Source organism: Empidonax traillii, unplaced genomic scaffold (assembly GCF_003031625.1).
Source record: "Empidonax traillii isolate 1590-97213 ecotype Southwest subspecies unplaced genomic scaffold, ASM303162v1 scaffold1531:size105035, whole genome shotgun sequence".
NCBI lineage: Eukaryota > Metazoa > Chordata > Aves > Passeriformes > Tyrannidae > Empidonax > Empidonax traillii.
Window position 1 is genome coordinate 46,132 of NW_020956724.1, and position 17,048 is coordinate 63,179.

At 69.6% G+C, this 17,048-nt stretch overlaps 3 protein-coding genes across 3 annotated transcripts in view; 2 read left to right on the top strand and 1 right to left on the bottom strand.

Moving 5' to 3' along the window:
* Positions 1-584: 584 nt before the first annotated feature.
* MAP3K11 (mitogen-activated protein kinase kinase kinase 11) lies at positions 585-5,735 on the bottom strand. Its single transcript, XM_027907722.1, has 10 exons — positions 5,084-5,735; positions 4,387-4,567; positions 3,931-4,079; positions 3,415-3,584; positions 2,792-3,023; positions 2,403-2,516; positions 2,240-2,306; positions 2,068-2,144; positions 1,343-1,999; positions 585-1,080 (listed from the first exon to the last, which is right to left on the bottom strand). The coding sequence occupies exons 1-10, from the start codon at positions 5,733-5,735 to the stop codon at positions 953-955; spliced, it is 2,427 nt and encodes an 808-aa protein (XP_027763523.1). The 3' UTR covers positions 585-952.
* Positions 5,736-6,088: 353 nt separating this feature from the next.
* LOC114070365 (pecanex-like protein 3) lies at positions 6,089-8,847 on the top strand. The gene is made up of 6 exons (XM_027907723.1): positions 6,089-6,100; positions 7,262-7,467; positions 7,561-7,751; positions 8,179-8,263; positions 8,350-8,566; positions 8,669-8,847. The coding sequence occupies exons 2-6, from the start codon at positions 7,312-7,314 to the stop codon at positions 8,845-8,847; spliced, it is 828 nt and encodes a 275-aa protein (XP_027763524.1). The 5' UTR covers positions 6,089-6,100; positions 7,262-7,311.
* A 2,308-nt stretch (positions 8,848-11,155) lies between these two features.
* The window catches only part of SIPA1 (signal-induced proliferation-associated 1), an 8,606-nt gene continuing 2,713 nt past the window's right edge, over positions 11,156-17,048 (top strand). Inside the window, exons 1-9 of the mRNA XM_027907724.1 lie at positions 11,156-11,861; positions 12,023-12,144; positions 12,500-12,685; positions 13,003-13,177; positions 13,577-13,680; positions 14,057-14,214; positions 14,848-15,676; positions 16,036-16,307; positions 16,711-16,992. Coding sequence (XP_027763525.1) covers positions 11,156-11,861; positions 12,023-12,144; positions 12,500-12,685; positions 13,003-13,177; positions 13,577-13,680; positions 14,057-14,214; positions 14,848-15,676; positions 16,036-16,307; positions 16,711-16,992 — 2,834 coding nt within the window. The remainder of the gene's footprint in view (positions 11,862-12,022; positions 12,145-12,499; positions 12,686-13,002; positions 13,178-13,576; positions 13,681-14,056; positions 14,215-14,847; positions 15,677-16,035; positions 16,308-16,710; positions 16,993-17,048) is intronic.

The following is a 17,048-nucleotide window of genomic DNA, read 5'->3' on the forward strand; positions in this document are numbered from 1 at the left end:
GGGGGGGGGGGGGGGGGGGGGGGGGGGGGGGGGGGGGGGGGGGGGGGGGGGGGGGGAGGAGCCCGGATGGCCGGGCCGGTTCCAGCGCCGGGCATGGCCGGGAAGACTCGGTGCGGGGGGCGGTGGGAAGGAGCGTTGGGACCCCCGGAACTCCTGGGATTTGTCCCATGGCCAGGATGGGGACCCCCTGGATGCCTGGAGCCCCCCATGATGGGATATGAGGTCCCACCAAACTTCTGGGACCTCCCCAGTGGGGCCCACCGGAACGCCTGGGACCCCTCCATGGGGAGATGGGCCCCCCCAAACCCTTGGGATGCCCCCCCAAACCCCTGAGACTTCCCAAACGACCTCGCACAGTGCGATGGGGAAGATGGAATCCCCAAACACCTGGGATCCCCAGACGGGGAATGGACCCCCCTGAAGAGCTGGGACCCCCCCCACGCCGGAGTGGGGGGAGAATGAGACACGCCCCCCCAAAAACCACTGATTCACCCCCAAGGGTGGCGGAACACCCGAACATGCAGGACCCTCCGCGCTGTCGGGCCCCTGCCGGTCAGGACGCAGGCGGCTCAGGCGGTTTTGGGGTCTCGGGAGTTTATTTGGTCACGGTTCCCCCCCACGCCCGCCCCGGACCCCCGTCCAGTGTCGGAACCGCCCGAGGGCGGGGCCTCCGCCGAAGGGCGGGGCTTCCTGTTTGCCCGAAGAGGGCGTGTTTTTTTCCTGCCGTTGTGGCCCCGCCCCTCAGGGGGCGGAGCTCTGGTAATGCCCTTTACTTTGACCAATAAGGCCCCTGGGCGGGCGGGGCTTCCGCCACTGCCAGCTGTCCATCACGACCCCGCGGGGACGGCGCCTCGCGGTGCGTCGGGGCTTGCGGCAGCGCCCTCCTGCTCGTCGCGGCCGCTCATTGGTCACTGGAGGGCGGCGGGGGCGGGTTCAGGCGCGTCGCGGGCGCTCATTGGTCGGTGAAGGGATCGTGGGGGCGGGGCCCGGCGGGGGGCGGAGCCCGGCGCTGTCCTGCGGACACGAAGCTCCAGGGGTCGATGCGGGGGCGGAGGGGTGAGGGGCGGGGTCGGGCGGGGCCTGCCGGAGAAGGGGGGCTTGAGGCGGGCGTAGGATCCCCGATGCCCCCTGGCCCACCCAAAACACCTCCACAACCCATAAAAATGCCCTACGGCACCTCTGAGCACCCCCAGAGCCCCAGAACTGCCCCAAGGGGCCCGTGACCACCCCCTCCTGCCCCACAGAGCTCCAGAGCTGCTCCACAGCCCCCCATGGCTGTCCCAACCACCCCAAATCTGCCCCTCCGACCTGCCAAGTGTCCCTTGCCCCTAGTCCCACTTACCCCACTCGGGGGTCCTGGCACCTGGGCTCAACTCCCGGGGTCTCCTGGCACCCCGCGGGGATGGCGGCAGCCCCAGCTCAAGGGTCCTGGGTGTCCGGGCACGGCCCAGCTCGGGGGTTCCGGGGCTCCGGCCACAACCTGGCTCAGGGGTCCCGGGGGTCCCGGGGGTCCCGGGGTGACGCAGCTCAGGGGTCCCAGGGGTCCTGGCTCCCCCTTGCTCAGGGGTCCAGGACCAGTTCAGCTCCAGGGTTTTGGGAGTCCGGGCTCGCCCCTGCTCAGGGGTCCCAGGGGTCCGGACTCCGCTGGGATCTGGGGACCCAGGAATCTGGGCTTGCCCTGGCTCAGGGGTCCTGGGGGTCCCAGGGGTCCGGGCTCCACTGGGATCTGGGGACGCGGGGGTCCAGGCACGACCCAGCTCGGGGGTTCCAGGTGAGCTCAGCTCTGGGGACCCCACGGTCCGATCCCGCCAGCGGGGCGAGAGGCGTAGAAGGCTGGGGGAGGGTGGGGGGCTGCGGGGGGGCTCGGGAGGGGCCAGGTCACGGCCCAGCCCCAGGGACGCCAGCAGGGCCGAGCCCCTCAGCAGTGCCCGCCGCAGCAGCCGCGGGGTCCCCCCCCGAGACCCCCGGCCCTCCTCAGCCTCGGGGGGCCCAGCCTCACCTGGAGGACACAGTGGGGGTCAGTGTGAGGGGGGGCAGGGACAGGACCCCCAGGACCCCTGGACTCACCATTGGGGGATGCATCCCCGGGGCTCAGCTCGTCCGTGTCCAGGTACCAGGTGGTCTCATCCGGGCGCAGCCGCCGCCTGTGGGGGGAAGCCCAGGTGTCCAGGGGGGGTTCCAGGTGTCTAGAGGGGGATGGGACCCCCTTGACCCCCTCCCAATCTCCCCATGGACCCACCTGCCGTTGGGGGCATTGCTCTTGCCCCCACGCCCCCGCGGCAGCTCCTCCTCCTCCTCTGGCTCCACTGGGAATAGAGGGGGGATGTCACCCGGGGTGACATCACCAGGAGGTGTGATGTCACCAGAATCACCTTCCACCCCCCCATGATGACATCACTCACGCTGGATGGCGCGCAGGCGGGGGAAAGGGGGGGACCCCCCCGGCCCGTCCTCAGGGTCATGGCTCCGTGGGTCCCCTCCCGGCGCAGCCTGGACCGTCAGGCGATGCTTGAAGTCTGGGGGGGCACTGGGGTCAGCAGAGCCCTTGAACCCTGCCAAAACCCCCAAGCAAACACCAACAGCCCCCCAGACACCCTCCAGGCCCCCAAAACTCCCAGGGCCCTAAACTCCCCCCAAAGTGCCTGAACCCCAAAGCCCTTCCAACTCCCCCAGCTCAAACAGCCCACTGCCCCTCCAATCCCCCTAGAGCCACCCCAGCATCCATAAAGTCCCCAACTCCCAAAACCCCTAGATCCCCAAAGCCCCCAGCCCCTGCTCCCCCTCCCCGTACCCTGGGGCATGCCAATGAGGTCCGCAGGCCGCCGCGGCCGCCGAAAGGGGGGTCGGCGTCGCTTGGGGGCCGGGGGGGGCCGGGGGGGCCCACGGAGCATCAGGCTCAGCTCCCGCTCCAGCACCTCCAGCTCCCGCCGGGCCACGGCAGCCTCGCGCTGCCGCAGCGCCTCGGCCTGGGAGCGTTGGGCCCGGGACGCCTTGGCCACAGCCTCCTCCCGGCTCCGCAGCTCCTGGGGGGGACGGGGGTCATGGGGGGCACATGGTGTCATGGGGGATATTGGGGTCACTGGGGACACTGGAGAGGGGACATGAGGGGACACGGGCAGCCTGGGAACACTAGGCCCTGGCCACAGCCTCCTCCCAACTCCTTGGGGGGTCAACAGGGTTACGGGGGTCATCAGGGTCACAGGAACAAGGAGGTCCCAGGGACGAGGACCAGCCACGAGCAGCACCAGGGCAGGGCCGGGCCCTGCTGCAGAGTTTCAGGGGGTTGCATGGGGGTCCCAAGTGTCCCAGGGGATCTCCAGGTGTTTGCCATGGATCCTGATTGTTCAGAGGGTCCAGGGAGGTCTAGGGGTGTTGGGGGTGTCCCAGGGGTGTCCCGAGTGTTGGGGGTCCCACCTTCTCACGTGCCCGCAGCTCGTCGAAGAGCCCCTGGATCTCACGGCGCCAGGACTCCTGCAGGGAGTGGAAGGACTCGGGGGGCCCCAGCCCCGCCGGCTCCAGCCCCCCCAGGCGCCGCAGGATTGCCCCGAAGCCCGGTCGCCGGTGGGGGTCCTGCTCCCAGCAGGCTAAGGGGGGAACCACGGTCTAGGGGTGCTTGTGGGGGACTCCAACATCCGCCAGGGGACTCAGGTATCCCCTGGTCCCTCTCTTCAGCAATCCAGGCACCCCCAAACCCCTGAGCACCCCAATATCCAGAATCTCTCAACCCCTCTGAGCTGCCTGACCCACCCCCCCCGGCCCCCCTGAACCCTCCCAGCCCCCCTGCCCCTGCCCTGTATCTGCCATGACCTGGGCGAAGGGCAGGTGGGCAGGATGGGGACCCAGCCCCCTGTGTCACTCCACCCCCTGTCCCACCTGGCCTCCCCGAGCCCCCAGGTCTCCCCCAGCCCCCAGTCCCCAGTCCCCCTGTACCTGCCATGAGCTGGGCGAAGGGTGGGGGGCAGGTGGAGGGGATGGGCAAGGTCAATTTATTCACAGCCACCCCATAGGCCACGGCCAGGCCATCGATGCCCCGGTACGGCACCTCCCCTGTCAGCAGCTCCCACAGCAGCACCCCGTAACTGGGGAGGCAAGGGGAGTCAAACACATGGAGAGCCACTGGGACACCCCCAAACCCACGGGGACCCCCCTGGATCTCCTTATGCTCCTCCATGGACCCAGGTGTCTAGGTGCCCTATAACCCCCCACCCAGACACCCCACAAACTGCTGCTCCAGGAACACAAGAAGTCCATGTACCCCTAAACCCCCCACCCAGGCATCCAGGGGTCCAGGCACTCCAAACCACAGCCCAGCCCAGAGCTCAGGGGTGGGTTCCCACCCTCCCAGATCCCCTAAGTGTCCTCTGGACCCTCCCAGCCCTTTCCCACCTCCAGACATCGCTGCCCTTGGAGAAGGTGGATGCCCGGATGACCTCGGGGGCCATCCAGGCGTAGGTTCCTGCTGCACTCATCTTGGTTGTTCGCTGCCACTCACGGGCAAGGCCGAAGTCGGTTATTTTCAGTGTTTTCCCACTCACGTCGTCCCCCACAACTGGCTGCGCCAGCAGCACTGGGGGGGGCGGGGGTCAGGGATCCCACAGGGACCCCCAACCTGGGACCCCCAACCACTGACCCCCAAAACCAGCTGCACCAGGAGCACTGGGGGGGCCAGAGGTCAGGGACCACCCAACCAGGGACCCCCTCCACCCGGGGAACCTCTGCGTCTGTGACCCCCCCACACACACACTGGGGACACTCATGTCAGAGACCCCCCACCCCAGGACCCTCGTGTCTCAGATCCCCACCCTGGGGATATCAGAAACCAGTGCCCCCCAAGTCTGGGAACCCCAGTGCAGGACACCCACTCCAGGGACCTTGGCCTCCAGAACCCCTGACCCTCGGGACCCCAGTGTCAGGGATTCCCCACCCTGGGGACTGAGACCCCACCCTGGGGACCCGAACCTCTGCGACCCCCCACCCTGAGCATCCCAGTAACTGGGACCCTCAACCCACACTGCACCCCACATCCCATAACCCCATCACCAGGAGTACCCACAGGAGTCTCCCCCGGCGTCCCCCCACTCACCATTGCTGGACTTGAGGTCCCGGTGGATGAGGGGCACGGGGGTCCCGGCGTGCAAGTACCGCATCCCCCGGGCCACCTGGCGCGCCCAGTCCAGCAGCACGGCGGGGGGGACCCTGCGCCCCGCCAGCGCCCGCGACAGCGGCCCCCCCGCCGCGAACTCCATGACCAGGCACAGGTGGGGAGGCTCGAGGCACACGGCCCGCAGGGCCACCACGTTGGGGTGTCGCAGGCGCGCGTACAGCCGCGCCTCCCGCCGCAGGCTCGCGGCCCCCGCCGCCCCCGCGTCCCCTCGCGCCGCCTTCACCGCCACCACCTGCCCCCGCCACGTGCCCCGGAACACGCGGCCGAAGCCCCCGGCTCCGATCACCTCCTCCAGCCGCAGCTCCCCGAACGCGGCCCGCTCCGGCTCCCACCCCCCTGGGGGCGACGGGGACCGTGACCCGCCCGGGGAGGAGGGCGAGGGGGAGCGGGATCCCCCCGGGGGCGAAGGGGAGCGGGACCCGACTGGGGATGGAGACGGGGAGCGGGACCCTCCCGGGGAGGGAGGGAAAGGGGAGCGGGACCCTCCTGGGAAGAGGGAGGAGAGGGGGGGTGAGGGAGAGCGGGACTCCCCCGGGGGAGACGGGGAGGGGGGTGCCTGGCCCCACTCCATGGGGTGCTCCCCCCCCGCCCCTGCCCCCGCTGATGGCGCTGGGGGGGCCTGTGGGTCCTACGGGGGGCTGGGGGGTCCTACAACTGCTTGGGGGAGCCCACAGGTTCCTTGGGGAGTCCTAGAGGTGTCTAGGGGGTCCTATGTGTTCCTGGGGGTGCTATGGGTGCCGAGGGGGTCTATGGGTGCCCAGGGGACCCCATGGGGCCCCTTTAGCTCCTGGGGGTCACTTGGGTCACCTGGGCCCTACAGGTGCTGCCTGTAAGATCTGACAGCTCTAGGAGTCCCACTGGGGCACCAGGGGGGCTATGGGGGTCTGGGGATTCCTATGGGTGTCTGAGGAGGGCTATGGGTCCCAGGGGGTCCCAGGAGGTCTCCACACCTTATTTCAGTTCCTATGGTCCCTTACAGCTCCTATAGGTCCCTTATTGGTCCCTGGGTCCCTGTAGCTTCCAGGGGTCCCTGTGGGTTCCTATAGCACCTGTAGGATCCTGGGGGGTCCCTAAGGGTGCCCGGTGGTCCCCGTGGCTCCTAGGGATCCTTGTGGTCCCTGTTGCTCCTGTAGGTCCCTGTGGCTCCGGGGGATCCCTGGGGGTTCTTGGAGTCCCTATAGCTCCCTGGGGATCCCTGTGATCCCTGTTGCTCCTCTGGGTCCCTACAGGTCCCCGGGGGTCCCTAAACCTCCTCCCGTCCGCTACAAGACTCTGTCGGCCCCAGGGTCCCTCTGCCCCCACCCTGGCCCCCCTCACCCCCCTGCCCGATCCCCTCCGCCCCGTCCCTTCCCCCGGGGCCCCCCCGCGCCCCGTCCCGTCCCCGCCTGGTCCCGCCGGAGCTCCCGCGGCCCGGAGGGGGGAGGAAGCGGCGTCCGGCGGCGTCCCCGGGGGGGGCAGGGGGCGGCCCGGCCGGTCTGGGCTCCCGGGGGTCCGGCGGTTCCCCGCGCTGGCTGAGGCGGCCCCGGGAAGGCGGAGCCGGGACATTGTCACCGGGACAAAGGAAAAGGAACCAGCGCCGGACGGGGCGGGCCGGGGGCACCGGACGCCGCGGGGGTTGGGGGGGACCGGACGAGGGGCCGGCGGGGGAGGGGCGCAACCCCGACCTCGGGACCCCCCGGGACTCCCCGGGACCCCCGGACCGGGCAGGGGGAAGGCGCTGCGACCCCGCGGGACACCGTGAGGCTGAACCGGGGGGAGCGGCGGGGCCGGCGATGGGGAGACGGACCCGGGTACCGGGGGGTCCCGTGTGTGCGTGTATGTGTGTCCCACTACGCGGGGACGCCCCCTGGCCCCGGGGTCAGTGCCGCCGCTGGAGGGCGCCCTCACCGTCCCGGCCCGCGGGGGACCAGCGGGGCTTGGCCCCGCCCACCGCTCAACGGCCCCGCCCTCCCCGGGCGCGCGACCGTTCCCGCCACGAGCGCAGGAGGGGACGTGTCCTCCCCTTTTGCTCCGCCCGTCGCGCCGGGTAAGGCGTCCCATGACGTCATTCTCGCTTGCCGGCGGCGCCGGGGAGCAGCCGGAAGCGGTGACGGGCCTGGGGCTCCCGGGGGGCTCCGGGGATCCCCCCGGGAGGCCCCGGGGCCGCCATGGCGGGGGCGGCGGCGCTGCAGGTGCTCCGCCAGGGCGTTTGGGCCTCGCTGACCGGCGGCTGCTTCCTGGACCCGCAGCTCGGCGCCTTCGCCAACTGCGTCCGGCTCTACGTGTGGCTGTTCCTGCTCGGGCTGCCCCTCGGGCTCTACTCGGTGCGGGAGAGGGGCCGGGAAGGAGCTTTGGGGACCCTCGGGCTCCACTGGGGTCGGGTGTGGTCCTGGGGGACCTGACCCTTCCGTTTTCAGGCGCTGCCGCCCACCCCCGCTGTGGCCGCTCTGTACTGCGGGGTCGTGGCCGCGTTTTTCGGGGCTGTCAAGGCCGTGACCTTCCGGCTCCACGCGCAGCTCGACCGGGGGGACACCCAGGGTGACCCCGAGGGGGGGGCGGCCGCTCTGCTGCCCCCCCGCAGCCCTGAGGAGGGGGACGGGCCTCCCGGGTGAGTTTGGGGGAGGGGGATCGGGGAGGGGCAGGGGAGCTGTGTGGCCTCTCTTGAAGGGCAGTGACTTGGTCCTGGGGGGGCCTGGGGAGGGGGACCACCACCCGAGGTGGATTCGGGGTGTGACAAAAGCGTGTGAGGGTGGGGGACAGCTGGGGGGGGGCTGTAAGAGCTTGGGTGGGGGGCTGTGACCATTTCTGGGGTGTTGGGGGGGCAATGATGGGTTTGGGGCAGGGCGAGGAACATTGAGGGTCCCCAGGGGCTGGGGGTGGAGCTCCTGAGGGCCATAAGAGGGGTTTCGGGGTCACCCGCGGGGTATTTTGGAGGCTGGAGGAGCACCCTGTGGGTTTATGGTACCCCGGGGAGGGCTGGGGGAGAATGAGGAGTTAGGGTCTTCTCGTACCCCGCCTTCATTTCTCCCCCCCAGACTCCCTGGGGGGGGTCTGGAGCTCTCGGTGCTCCGGTGGCCGCGTGCGACCCCCCCCCAGCTCTGCGGCTTCAACCAGCTCTCGGTGAGTGGGGGGGGTACAGGGACGTCCCCTGGGCTCGGGACCCCCCTGTGCCCCCCACAACGCCCTGTGCGTGTGTACCCCCACAGGAGTTGCTACCACAGCTGGACATGGACAACATGGGGGGTGAGCAGCCCTGGGACCCGCCCTGGGCCTCGGGCCCTCTCCGGGATGTGTCCCTCCCCCAACTAAAGCCCCCTGTGCCCCCCTCCCCCCCAGAGCTCCGGAGCAGCACCAGCGGCATCGTCACCGCTGCCGACCGGGAGCATCTGTGCTGCGGCCCCCCCGCGGTGGGGGGGCACCCCGGTGGGTGGGGGGGGCTGGGGGAGGCACAGGGGCTGAGGGAAGGGAGCCCCGGGGGAGCTGGTGGTGGTGCTGGGGTCCCCCTGACCCTCGCCATCCCCCCAGCCCCAGACAGCCCCCTGGCAGCTGGCGCAGAGGGGGAGGTCCTGCCTGGCAACCCCCCTGCAACACCCCCCCAGGATGAGGGTCCCAGCAGCCTATGCATGGCCCTGAGCCCCCACCAGTCCCCCGGGAAGACCCCAGCCACCAGGGACTCTCCTCAGGGGGTGAGAGGGGGGCCCTGAGGACCATCGACCAGGGGAGACCCCCTCGGGAGGAGAGTGGGGGGTGGGGCGGCCCCAGAACAGGGGGGTCTTGGGGGGGGCAGTGGTATAACTGGAGTGTTTTGAGGGACACTAGAGGGTGCTGCCCCGTAGTGGGAAACTTGGGGGTCCTGCCCCATAACTAAGGAGCCCCAGGGGGCTTGGAGGGGGGCTTGTCGTGCCCCATAACTGGGGGGGCTAGGGGTGTACAGCCCTGTGGTGAGATTTGGGGGCACCTGATCTCTGACAGGGGCTCTGGGACATTTCGGTGGAGGGGGGGATCCTGGGGAAGGCTGGACTCTCGGTTTTGCTCGTTCTCGATGGGGTTTTGTTGGTATGAGGGGGTTGGTACAAGTAAATTAATAAATAAAACCTGATAACGGTTCAAAAAGTCGTTTTTGTCGTTTTCCCGCCGCGCTGGGGGGGAGGGGGGGGGGAGGGCATCGCGGAGCGGGGGCACCGAACACCTGGGCTGCCCAAGTTGGGAAGGGTTGCAGAAAGGGGTTGGGGGCCTGGTGGGTGCCCCGGGCCGCCGGAGCCTCCCTGGACCCCCCCGGACTCACTGTGGCGGGAGGAAGCGGCGGAGGGGAAGGACGGGGGGGGAGGGAGGGGGTGTGAAGCGCGGCTGCCCGTGGTCCCTCGAGCCGCTCTAGCCCGTGCGAGCGGGGGGTACAGCCCACCTGGGACCCTCTCGGACACCTGGGACCCCCGGCAGCGTGGGACACCCCCCGGAGGGTGACAGGGACACGAGGGGCCGGAGGTAGGAGTGAGCGAGGCGGGGAGGTTCGCACGAAGGTTTGGCACGGGGGGGTTGTTGGAAAGTGCATTCCCCACCCCGGTGTGAGCCCCTAAACCCCCCTGCGACCCCCCACTGACCCCTCTGGGAGACCTTTGCCCGGAGCCACGATTTCCGTCGCCCCTCGCGCCTCTGGGGAACTCACGACGCGGGAGGGGGGGGAGGCGGGGTGTCCCGGGGGGTCCCAGGAGGGGTGGGGACACCCGGCTGTCGTGTCTCCCCCCCGCCCCGGACACCTGAGTCCCTGCCCGGCCCTGAGTCACCTGTACCTGTGGGGGGGAGCGTCACACCCCGGCCCCCCGCTCCCCCAGATTAACGTCGTTAATCGTGTTTTAACAGCCAGGTCGCGGAGGGGGGGCGGCGGGGAGGGGCCAGGGCGCCCGGGGGGAGTCGGGGGAGCCGGACGCCGTTTCCTTTGAGGGGGGCCGGACGCCGGGTCCTGCAGCCGGAGGAGGGAAGTTGTGTGGGGGGGGACCCGGACGCCCGAGTTCACACCGGGGACAAGGTCAGGAGCGGGGGCCCATCCTGGGTGAGGTCGCTGGAGCTGGGGGGGACCCCCCGGGGATGGGGATCAGTGAGGGGGCCTGGGGGGAGCACTTGGGGACAGCTCTTGGGGGATCGTCAGCGGCTGACACTTCCTGTAAAGCAGGAAACCGCCGGCGGCGGCGCGTCCGGCCCCCGCCTCGAGCCCCCCCCAGCTCCGCAACTTCCCACCGAGCCCCCCCAGACCCCACGGAGCCGAGGGGGGGCACGGAGGGGCAGGCCGGGACCCAGGCGAAGGAGGGACCTCGGTGTCCGTGGGGGTCCCAGGGGACACCCCCCCCTCCCCCCCAGCGCTGTTTTGGGGTCCCTGCAGCGGAGTGGGCGAGGCGGGGAGGACAAAGGGGGCTGTGGGTTGACTGGGGATGGAGGGACAGACACGGAGGGACAGAGGGACACGAGGATGGGGCGTGGAGGGATAAGGAGCACCCCCGAGACCCCACTGACTCCCCGTCCCTCCCCAGGTGCCGCCGTCTCCCCCCAGCCGCAGAGAGCGCCGCGGCCGAAGTCCCCCCGAGCCCCCGGGTTGCCCCCATTGACGCAGACCCGGGAAGGGGCGCGTGGGAAAAGGGGCGGGGCCTCCGCACGCGGGAATTCCCGGGCAACCAATCGGGGCATGGGCTCCGTTCCCACGCTTCCACTGCAAAATCCCTGGGTGCCGGTCTCCGCTATAACCGGGGAGGGGGCTGGGTGGCTGGAGAGGTGCCAGACCCTCCCAGTAGGGTCCTAAAGAGTCCCTGAGAGTCCCTCGGGATTCCTGAGGGTCACGGGGGTGTTCCCTAGGGGGGATCAGGGGTGTCCCGGGGGGTCTCAGGGGGATCCTAGATAGTCCCTGGGGGTCTCAGGGGGGAATAGAGGGGTCCTAAGGAGTGTCAGAAGGGTTCTAAGGAATTTCGGGGGGATCCCTGGGGGTCCCGAGGGGGGACACACACAGTGTGTGTGTGTGTGGGGGCCATGCAGTCCGACGACCTCTTCCTCCGCAAGATGCGGGGCCCCTCGGCCCGGCTGCCCCCAACCCCCGCACCCCCCAGCGCGGCCGCGGGGACCCCATTGCCGCCCACATCGCCGGGTGGAGCCGCCCCCATGCAGCGCAGCAGCAGCGAGGCGGCCCTTGGGGGGTCCCCAGAGGGGAAGGGGTCTCCGGGGATATTGTACCCCCGGGCCCGCACCCAGAGCCACGAGGAGGCGGCCGGGGGGGGCGTCCCTACGTCCCCCCGCTTCCGCGACCCTCTGCTGCTGTTGGGACTTGCGGCCGGCGGGGGTGACCCCGATTTTTTCCCCCGCCCCCCCTGGAACCCCCTCCTCGCTCACTACGACGTGCAGAGCATCCTCTTCGACCCGGCCGAGCCCCCCCCGGCTGACCCGGGCCCCACCTCGGGGGCTTCCGCGGCTCACCTGGAGCCTGAGGAGCCCCCTGGGCCCCCCGGCGCTCCTTCCAACCCTGAGGCCCTGGTGCTGAGCTGTCCCCGCTTCTGCTGCGAGACGGGGGGGGAGCAGGAGCCAGGGCTGGGCTCCCCCCGCGGCCCCCCAGGGCCCGGGCAGCTGCCAAATGCAGCGGTGGCAGTGCTGGAGGAGCCCCCGGCGGGGGCGCGACCCCCCCACCCCATCGAGCACAGCGACGACGGCGCCGAGTACTATCGCAAGTACTTCTATGGGAAAGGTGAGGGGGGGCAGGGGAATTGGTGTGGGGGGGATGTCCTTCCCCCCCGATCCCCCGGAGCACCAGAATCTGCTGGCAGCGACACTGGCTGGGGTCACAGGGAGCTGTAGGGGGGCTGGGAAAGGCCATATGGCTCCCCGACCCTCCTGGCTCGCTCCCAGAGCACCAGAACCTGCTGGGTGAGGACCCTCGGCTGGGGCCTGTGGCCGTGTCCCTGCGGCGGGAGGAGAAGGAGGGACCTCGGGCCCAGGTGCTGCACAGGATCATCCTGCGCACCTGCCAGGTGACGAGGGGGGTGCTGGGGGGTGTTTAGGGGGGAGGGAGGGAGCTGAGGGGCCCAGGAGAATCAGGGGGCCCAGAGGTCACAGAAGGAATGGGTGGGTACAAGGGGGTGAGGGGGTTCAGACATTCTAGGGTGGATTCAGGGGATCGGAGGGGGTGGCTCAGGTTCAGGGGGATGGGTGAAAGTCAGGGGTGTGGGGGGACCTGGGGGTCTCAAAAGCCCTATGAGGTGATCCCCATGGGCTTCAGGGGAACATCAGGGGCTGGGAGGCCTCAGAGGTGCCCAGGGGGGCCGAGGGCAGTGAAGGGGTTCCATGAAGGTACCCCCACCCTGACCTTTCCTGTATCCCCCCCAGCCACGGACACTGCGGGGGTCGGTTCTGGAGGAGGCGCTGCCCCCTGGATCTCGTCCCTCTGGGGTGCGGGGGGTCCCCCCCCGGAAGCTGCTGGAGCTGGTGCTGCCCGGGCTGGCAGTGGGGGGGCTGCGACTTGCCCCCTCTCCCGCCGTGCAGGAGACCCTCCTCAAGCTGGACGAGCAGGGGGTGAGGCTCACTCAAGAGGAGGGGCTTGAGTGAGGAGGCTTTGTGGGGGGGGGCGCTTGTGTTGGGGGGGCTTGCACAAGGATTGTGTTGCACCGGGCCTGAGGCTCACACGAGGGCAGGGCGAGGATAGGTCATGCACAGGGCGGGATTTGCAAGGGTTCAGGCCTTGCACGAGGACGGAGTTTGCAGAAGGATGGGTTTTGCACCAGTGCAGGCGTTCGTGGGAGGCTGTTGAGGGTGTTCAGGGATCTGTGTGTGTTCCCTGTGCGCTCCCTGGGAACTCCCTGTGCCCAACTCACATCCCCCATCCCCGCCAGGTGAGCCGGCAGCGCAAGGTGGGGGTGCTGTACTGCCGGGGGGGGCAGGGCTCTGAGGAGGAGATGTACAACAACGAGGGGCCCGGCCCTGCCTTCGAGGAGTTCTTGGCTCTGCTGGGCACCCGCGTGAGGCTGCGTGGCTTCGAGGGGTACCGGGCACAGCTGGACACCCGCAGTGAGATCCGGGACATGGGGACACGGGGACACATGGGAGGACAGGGTGGGATACGAGGACACGGGGGGACACGGGGGGATGTGGAGGGATGGGGTAGACATGGGAGACGTGGCACACGGGGATGGGGACATGGTTCTGTGGGGATAGAGGGACATGGGGACACAGGGGATGCAAGGAACATGAGGACATGGGGGAAGGGACATGGGGACTTAGTGGGGACAGGGAGGACAGGGCACGGGGGACGCAAGGGGATAGGTGGACATGGGGATATGGGGGACATAGGGGAGGACATGGGGCTGGGGATGTGGAGATGTGGATACAGGGAGACCTGGGGACATGGGGCCTTGAGGAGCCACGGGGTCTCTGGTAGAGTAGGGGCTTAGGCCGTGCCCCCCCCAGCTGACTCCACGGGGACCCACTCGCTGTACACGACGTACCATGGCTACGAGGTGATGTTCCACGTGAGCACCATGCTGCCCTTCACCCCCCGCAACCCCCAGCAGGTACACGGGATTGTGGGGGGATCATGGCGGGAGGTCATGGGGGTCTGTAGGGTCTGGGGTGTCCCCATGCCGCCCTTCACCCCTTGCAACCCTCAGCAGGTATGGGGGAGGGGTGGGTCATAGGGGTCCCTGGGGTCATGGGCTGGAGGTCCATTAAGTGGCAGCAGGTCCAGGAGTCCCAGGGCAATGGGGGGATTCCTGGAAGGAAGCTGGGGGGATTCCACAAGAGTTTGGGAAGTTCTAAGGCAGCTGGGGGGGTCTGAAGGTCCCAGAGGTTTTTGAGGGGATGCTGGGTGTTCCCAGCAGTCTGTAGGGGCTCCCTCTCTCTGCCCCCCCGGTCAGTTTTGGGCCTCTGACTCCCCCCTTTCCCCACCAGCTGCTGAGGAAGCGGCACATCGGGAACGACATCGTGACAATCGTGTTCCAGGAGCCAGGGGCACGGCCCTTCTCCCCCCGTGCCCTGCGCAGCCACTTCCAGCACATCTTCATCGTGGTGCGGGTGCACGAGCCCTGCACCCCCCACACCGCCTACAGGTGGGGCCGGGGGTCCCCAAGGCTCTCAGGGGTTGGGAGGCTCATACAGGGAGTTTTGGAGGTCCTAAAGAGGGTCTGGAGGTCTCCAAGGGTCTCAGATTAGCGCTGGGGTCTTAGATTGTACAGGGGGTCTGGGGATCCCGAAGGGCTCCTGAAGGGTGTGAGGCTCATACAGGGGTGTCTGGGGGTCCCCAATGGCTCATGCAGGGCTGGGAAGCTTCTCAAGGACCGGTGGGGGTCTCTCCTGGTCCTTTGGGGGTGATGCATGGTTCTTGAGAGACTCACATGGGCCCTGGGGGGCTCGCATGGGGTCTGGGGGTTTGCATGACGGTTGGAGGGGCCAGCATGGGCCCTGTAATGCTTACATGCACTCTTGGGGTCTCTCCCAGGGTCTCTGGGTGTGTCACAGGACTCTTGGGATTCCTGGGAGTCTCCCCCAATCCCTTGGGGTCTCTCCTGGTTCTTGAGGGTCTGTCCTGCACCCTGGGGATCTGGCAGAGTTCCCTAGGAGAGTCCCTCCTGGGCTCCGTGTGTCTCTCATGGGCTCTGGGAGTCTCTCCAGGTTCCTGGGGGTCTCACACGCATTCTGGGGTCCCTAACCGCCCCCCCCTCCCCTCGGGGATCTCTCTGCAGTGTGGCGGTGGTGCGGCCAGAGGAGACCCCCCCGTTCGGGCCAGCGCTGGAGGCAGGGCAGCGCTTTTTGGGGGGCGCGGGGCTGCGCCCGTTCCTGCTGGCCAAGGCCATCAACGGGGAGAACGCGGCGGCGCGGGGGGGCCGCCTGGGGGCCATGGCCGCGCGCACCCGCCGCCAGTACCTGCAGGAGCTGCTGCGCGCCCACGGCGGGGGAGCCCCGCTGCCTGCGCCCCCCCGGGGGCTGCCCGCCCTCGGGGCGCGCCGCCGGGGGAGCGCGGGGAGTGCGGGAGGCGCGGCGGTGGCGGGGGCACTGGTGTGGGGGGCACGCGCTCAGGGGGGGCCCGAGGGGGCCGAGGTGCCGTGTCTGCTGGGGGTAGCGGCGGAGAGGGTGGTGGTGGTCGCCGCGCCAGCCGGGGTGGTCACCAACCAATCCGCGTGGCTCGGCCTCAACCCAGGGAATCCGCCCCGTGACCAGGGGACGGTCGCCCTCCACCCACGGGCGATCGCCCCCCAGCCGGGGAAGTTTCCCCTAAACCCAAGGGTGCTCCCCCCCCACCCAGGGGAGCCCCCCACCCACTCAGGAACGGTCGCCCCACAGCAAGGGGAACCCCCACGTAACGAGGGTATGGCCGCCCTCCCCTCAGGGGACGCTGCCCCCCACCCGGGGACAGTCACCCTCCCCCCTGGGGTGCTGTTCAGCTGCGCATGCCGGGACGTGCTGGGCTGGGGGTTCGCCGAGGGGCGACTTGAGATCTTCTATGGGGCGGGCGACTGGTTGGGGCTGCGGCTGCCCCATGGCGTTGCCCCACAGGTGGTGGCCAGGCTTCAGGTGAGCGGGGCAGAGGGCAATGGGAGAGCGGGGGATGGTGGGGCAGGGATGGTGGGGCAAACTGGGGGGGAAATAAGGGGGGCAGTGGGGAGGGCAATGGGTCAGGCTTGGAGGGCAATGTGGGGGTGCAGTGGGGGGCTATGTGGGTGTGCTGTGGGGCTCAGAAAGGGCTATTGTCCATAGGGTGCCCCATGGGGTCAGTGTTGGGTTTCCCATGGACTGATATTGGGTCACCCCCCAGAGATCCCCGAACGCCCGTGACTCGATGCCCCCCTGCAGGTTGGGATGCGGGGAGGAGAGGTGCCGGGGGCTCTGTCGGGATCCCCTTTCCCCTCTGACCCGGTGTGTCCCCCCTGCAGGCGGTAACGCGGGGGTGCGAGGCGCGGGAGCTGGCGCTGCCACGGGGGGCCGGGGGCCGCCGGGGGTTCCGCGTGGACCCCTCGGGGGTCGTGACGGCCGTGACGCGGTTCTCGTTCGCCGAGACTGCGGGGCTGCGGCCCGGGACGCGGCTGCTGCGCGTGGGACACCGCCCGCTCCCCCACGGGGACCCCCGGCTGCTGCGGGCGCTGCTGCGGCGCCCCTCGGGCCCCCTGACGCTGCTGCCTCCCGACCGCGACGGGCGGCCCCGGCGGTGCGTGCAGGGCAGGGGGCTTGAGCAGGGTCCTGGGGGGAATCGGGGGGAGCGGGAAGGAGGGGGAATTGGGGTTGGAAGGGTAATGGGGGGCAATGGGGGGAAACGGGAGTCATTCGGGGAAATAGAGGAGGTGGGGGCAGTGAGGGGGATTGGGGACAGGGGGGGAGGCATGGGAAGATTTGGGGCGCATGGGGGGCCTTCGGGGACAAAGGGGGGGATCAGGTTTGAGAGGGACATGGGGGAGCAGTGGGGGGCAGAATGAGGGGAATTGGGTGGCATGGAGGATCTTGAGGGGACATGGGGAGGGCAGGGACATGCAGGTCAAGTGGAACTCGGACCTGGACACCCCAGTGTGTCCTCACTCTCCCCCCACCACGTCCCCACCACCTCTGCCCCCCAGGAGTTTCTTGGAGCTCTATGCCCGCTCGCTGGAGCAGGGCCGGGGTGCAGGGGGGGACCCTGGGATTGGGGACCTCGGAGGAGATATCGGGGACACCAGCAGTGACTCAGGGGGAGACAGCGACAGGGGGGATCATGGAGTGGACCCAGGGGAGCTACACCCCAACACCCTACAGCTCCTGCGCTCCCTGGCACTGGACGAGGAGAGCACCCCCTTTCCCCCTGGGGGTGGCCTCCCCAGCCTGGGGACCCTCAAGAGCCCAGCCGGATGCCCCCCCAGCCCGTGAGTTACACCAGACATGGGAAACCCCCCAAATTCTCTGGGATGCCCCAGTACCC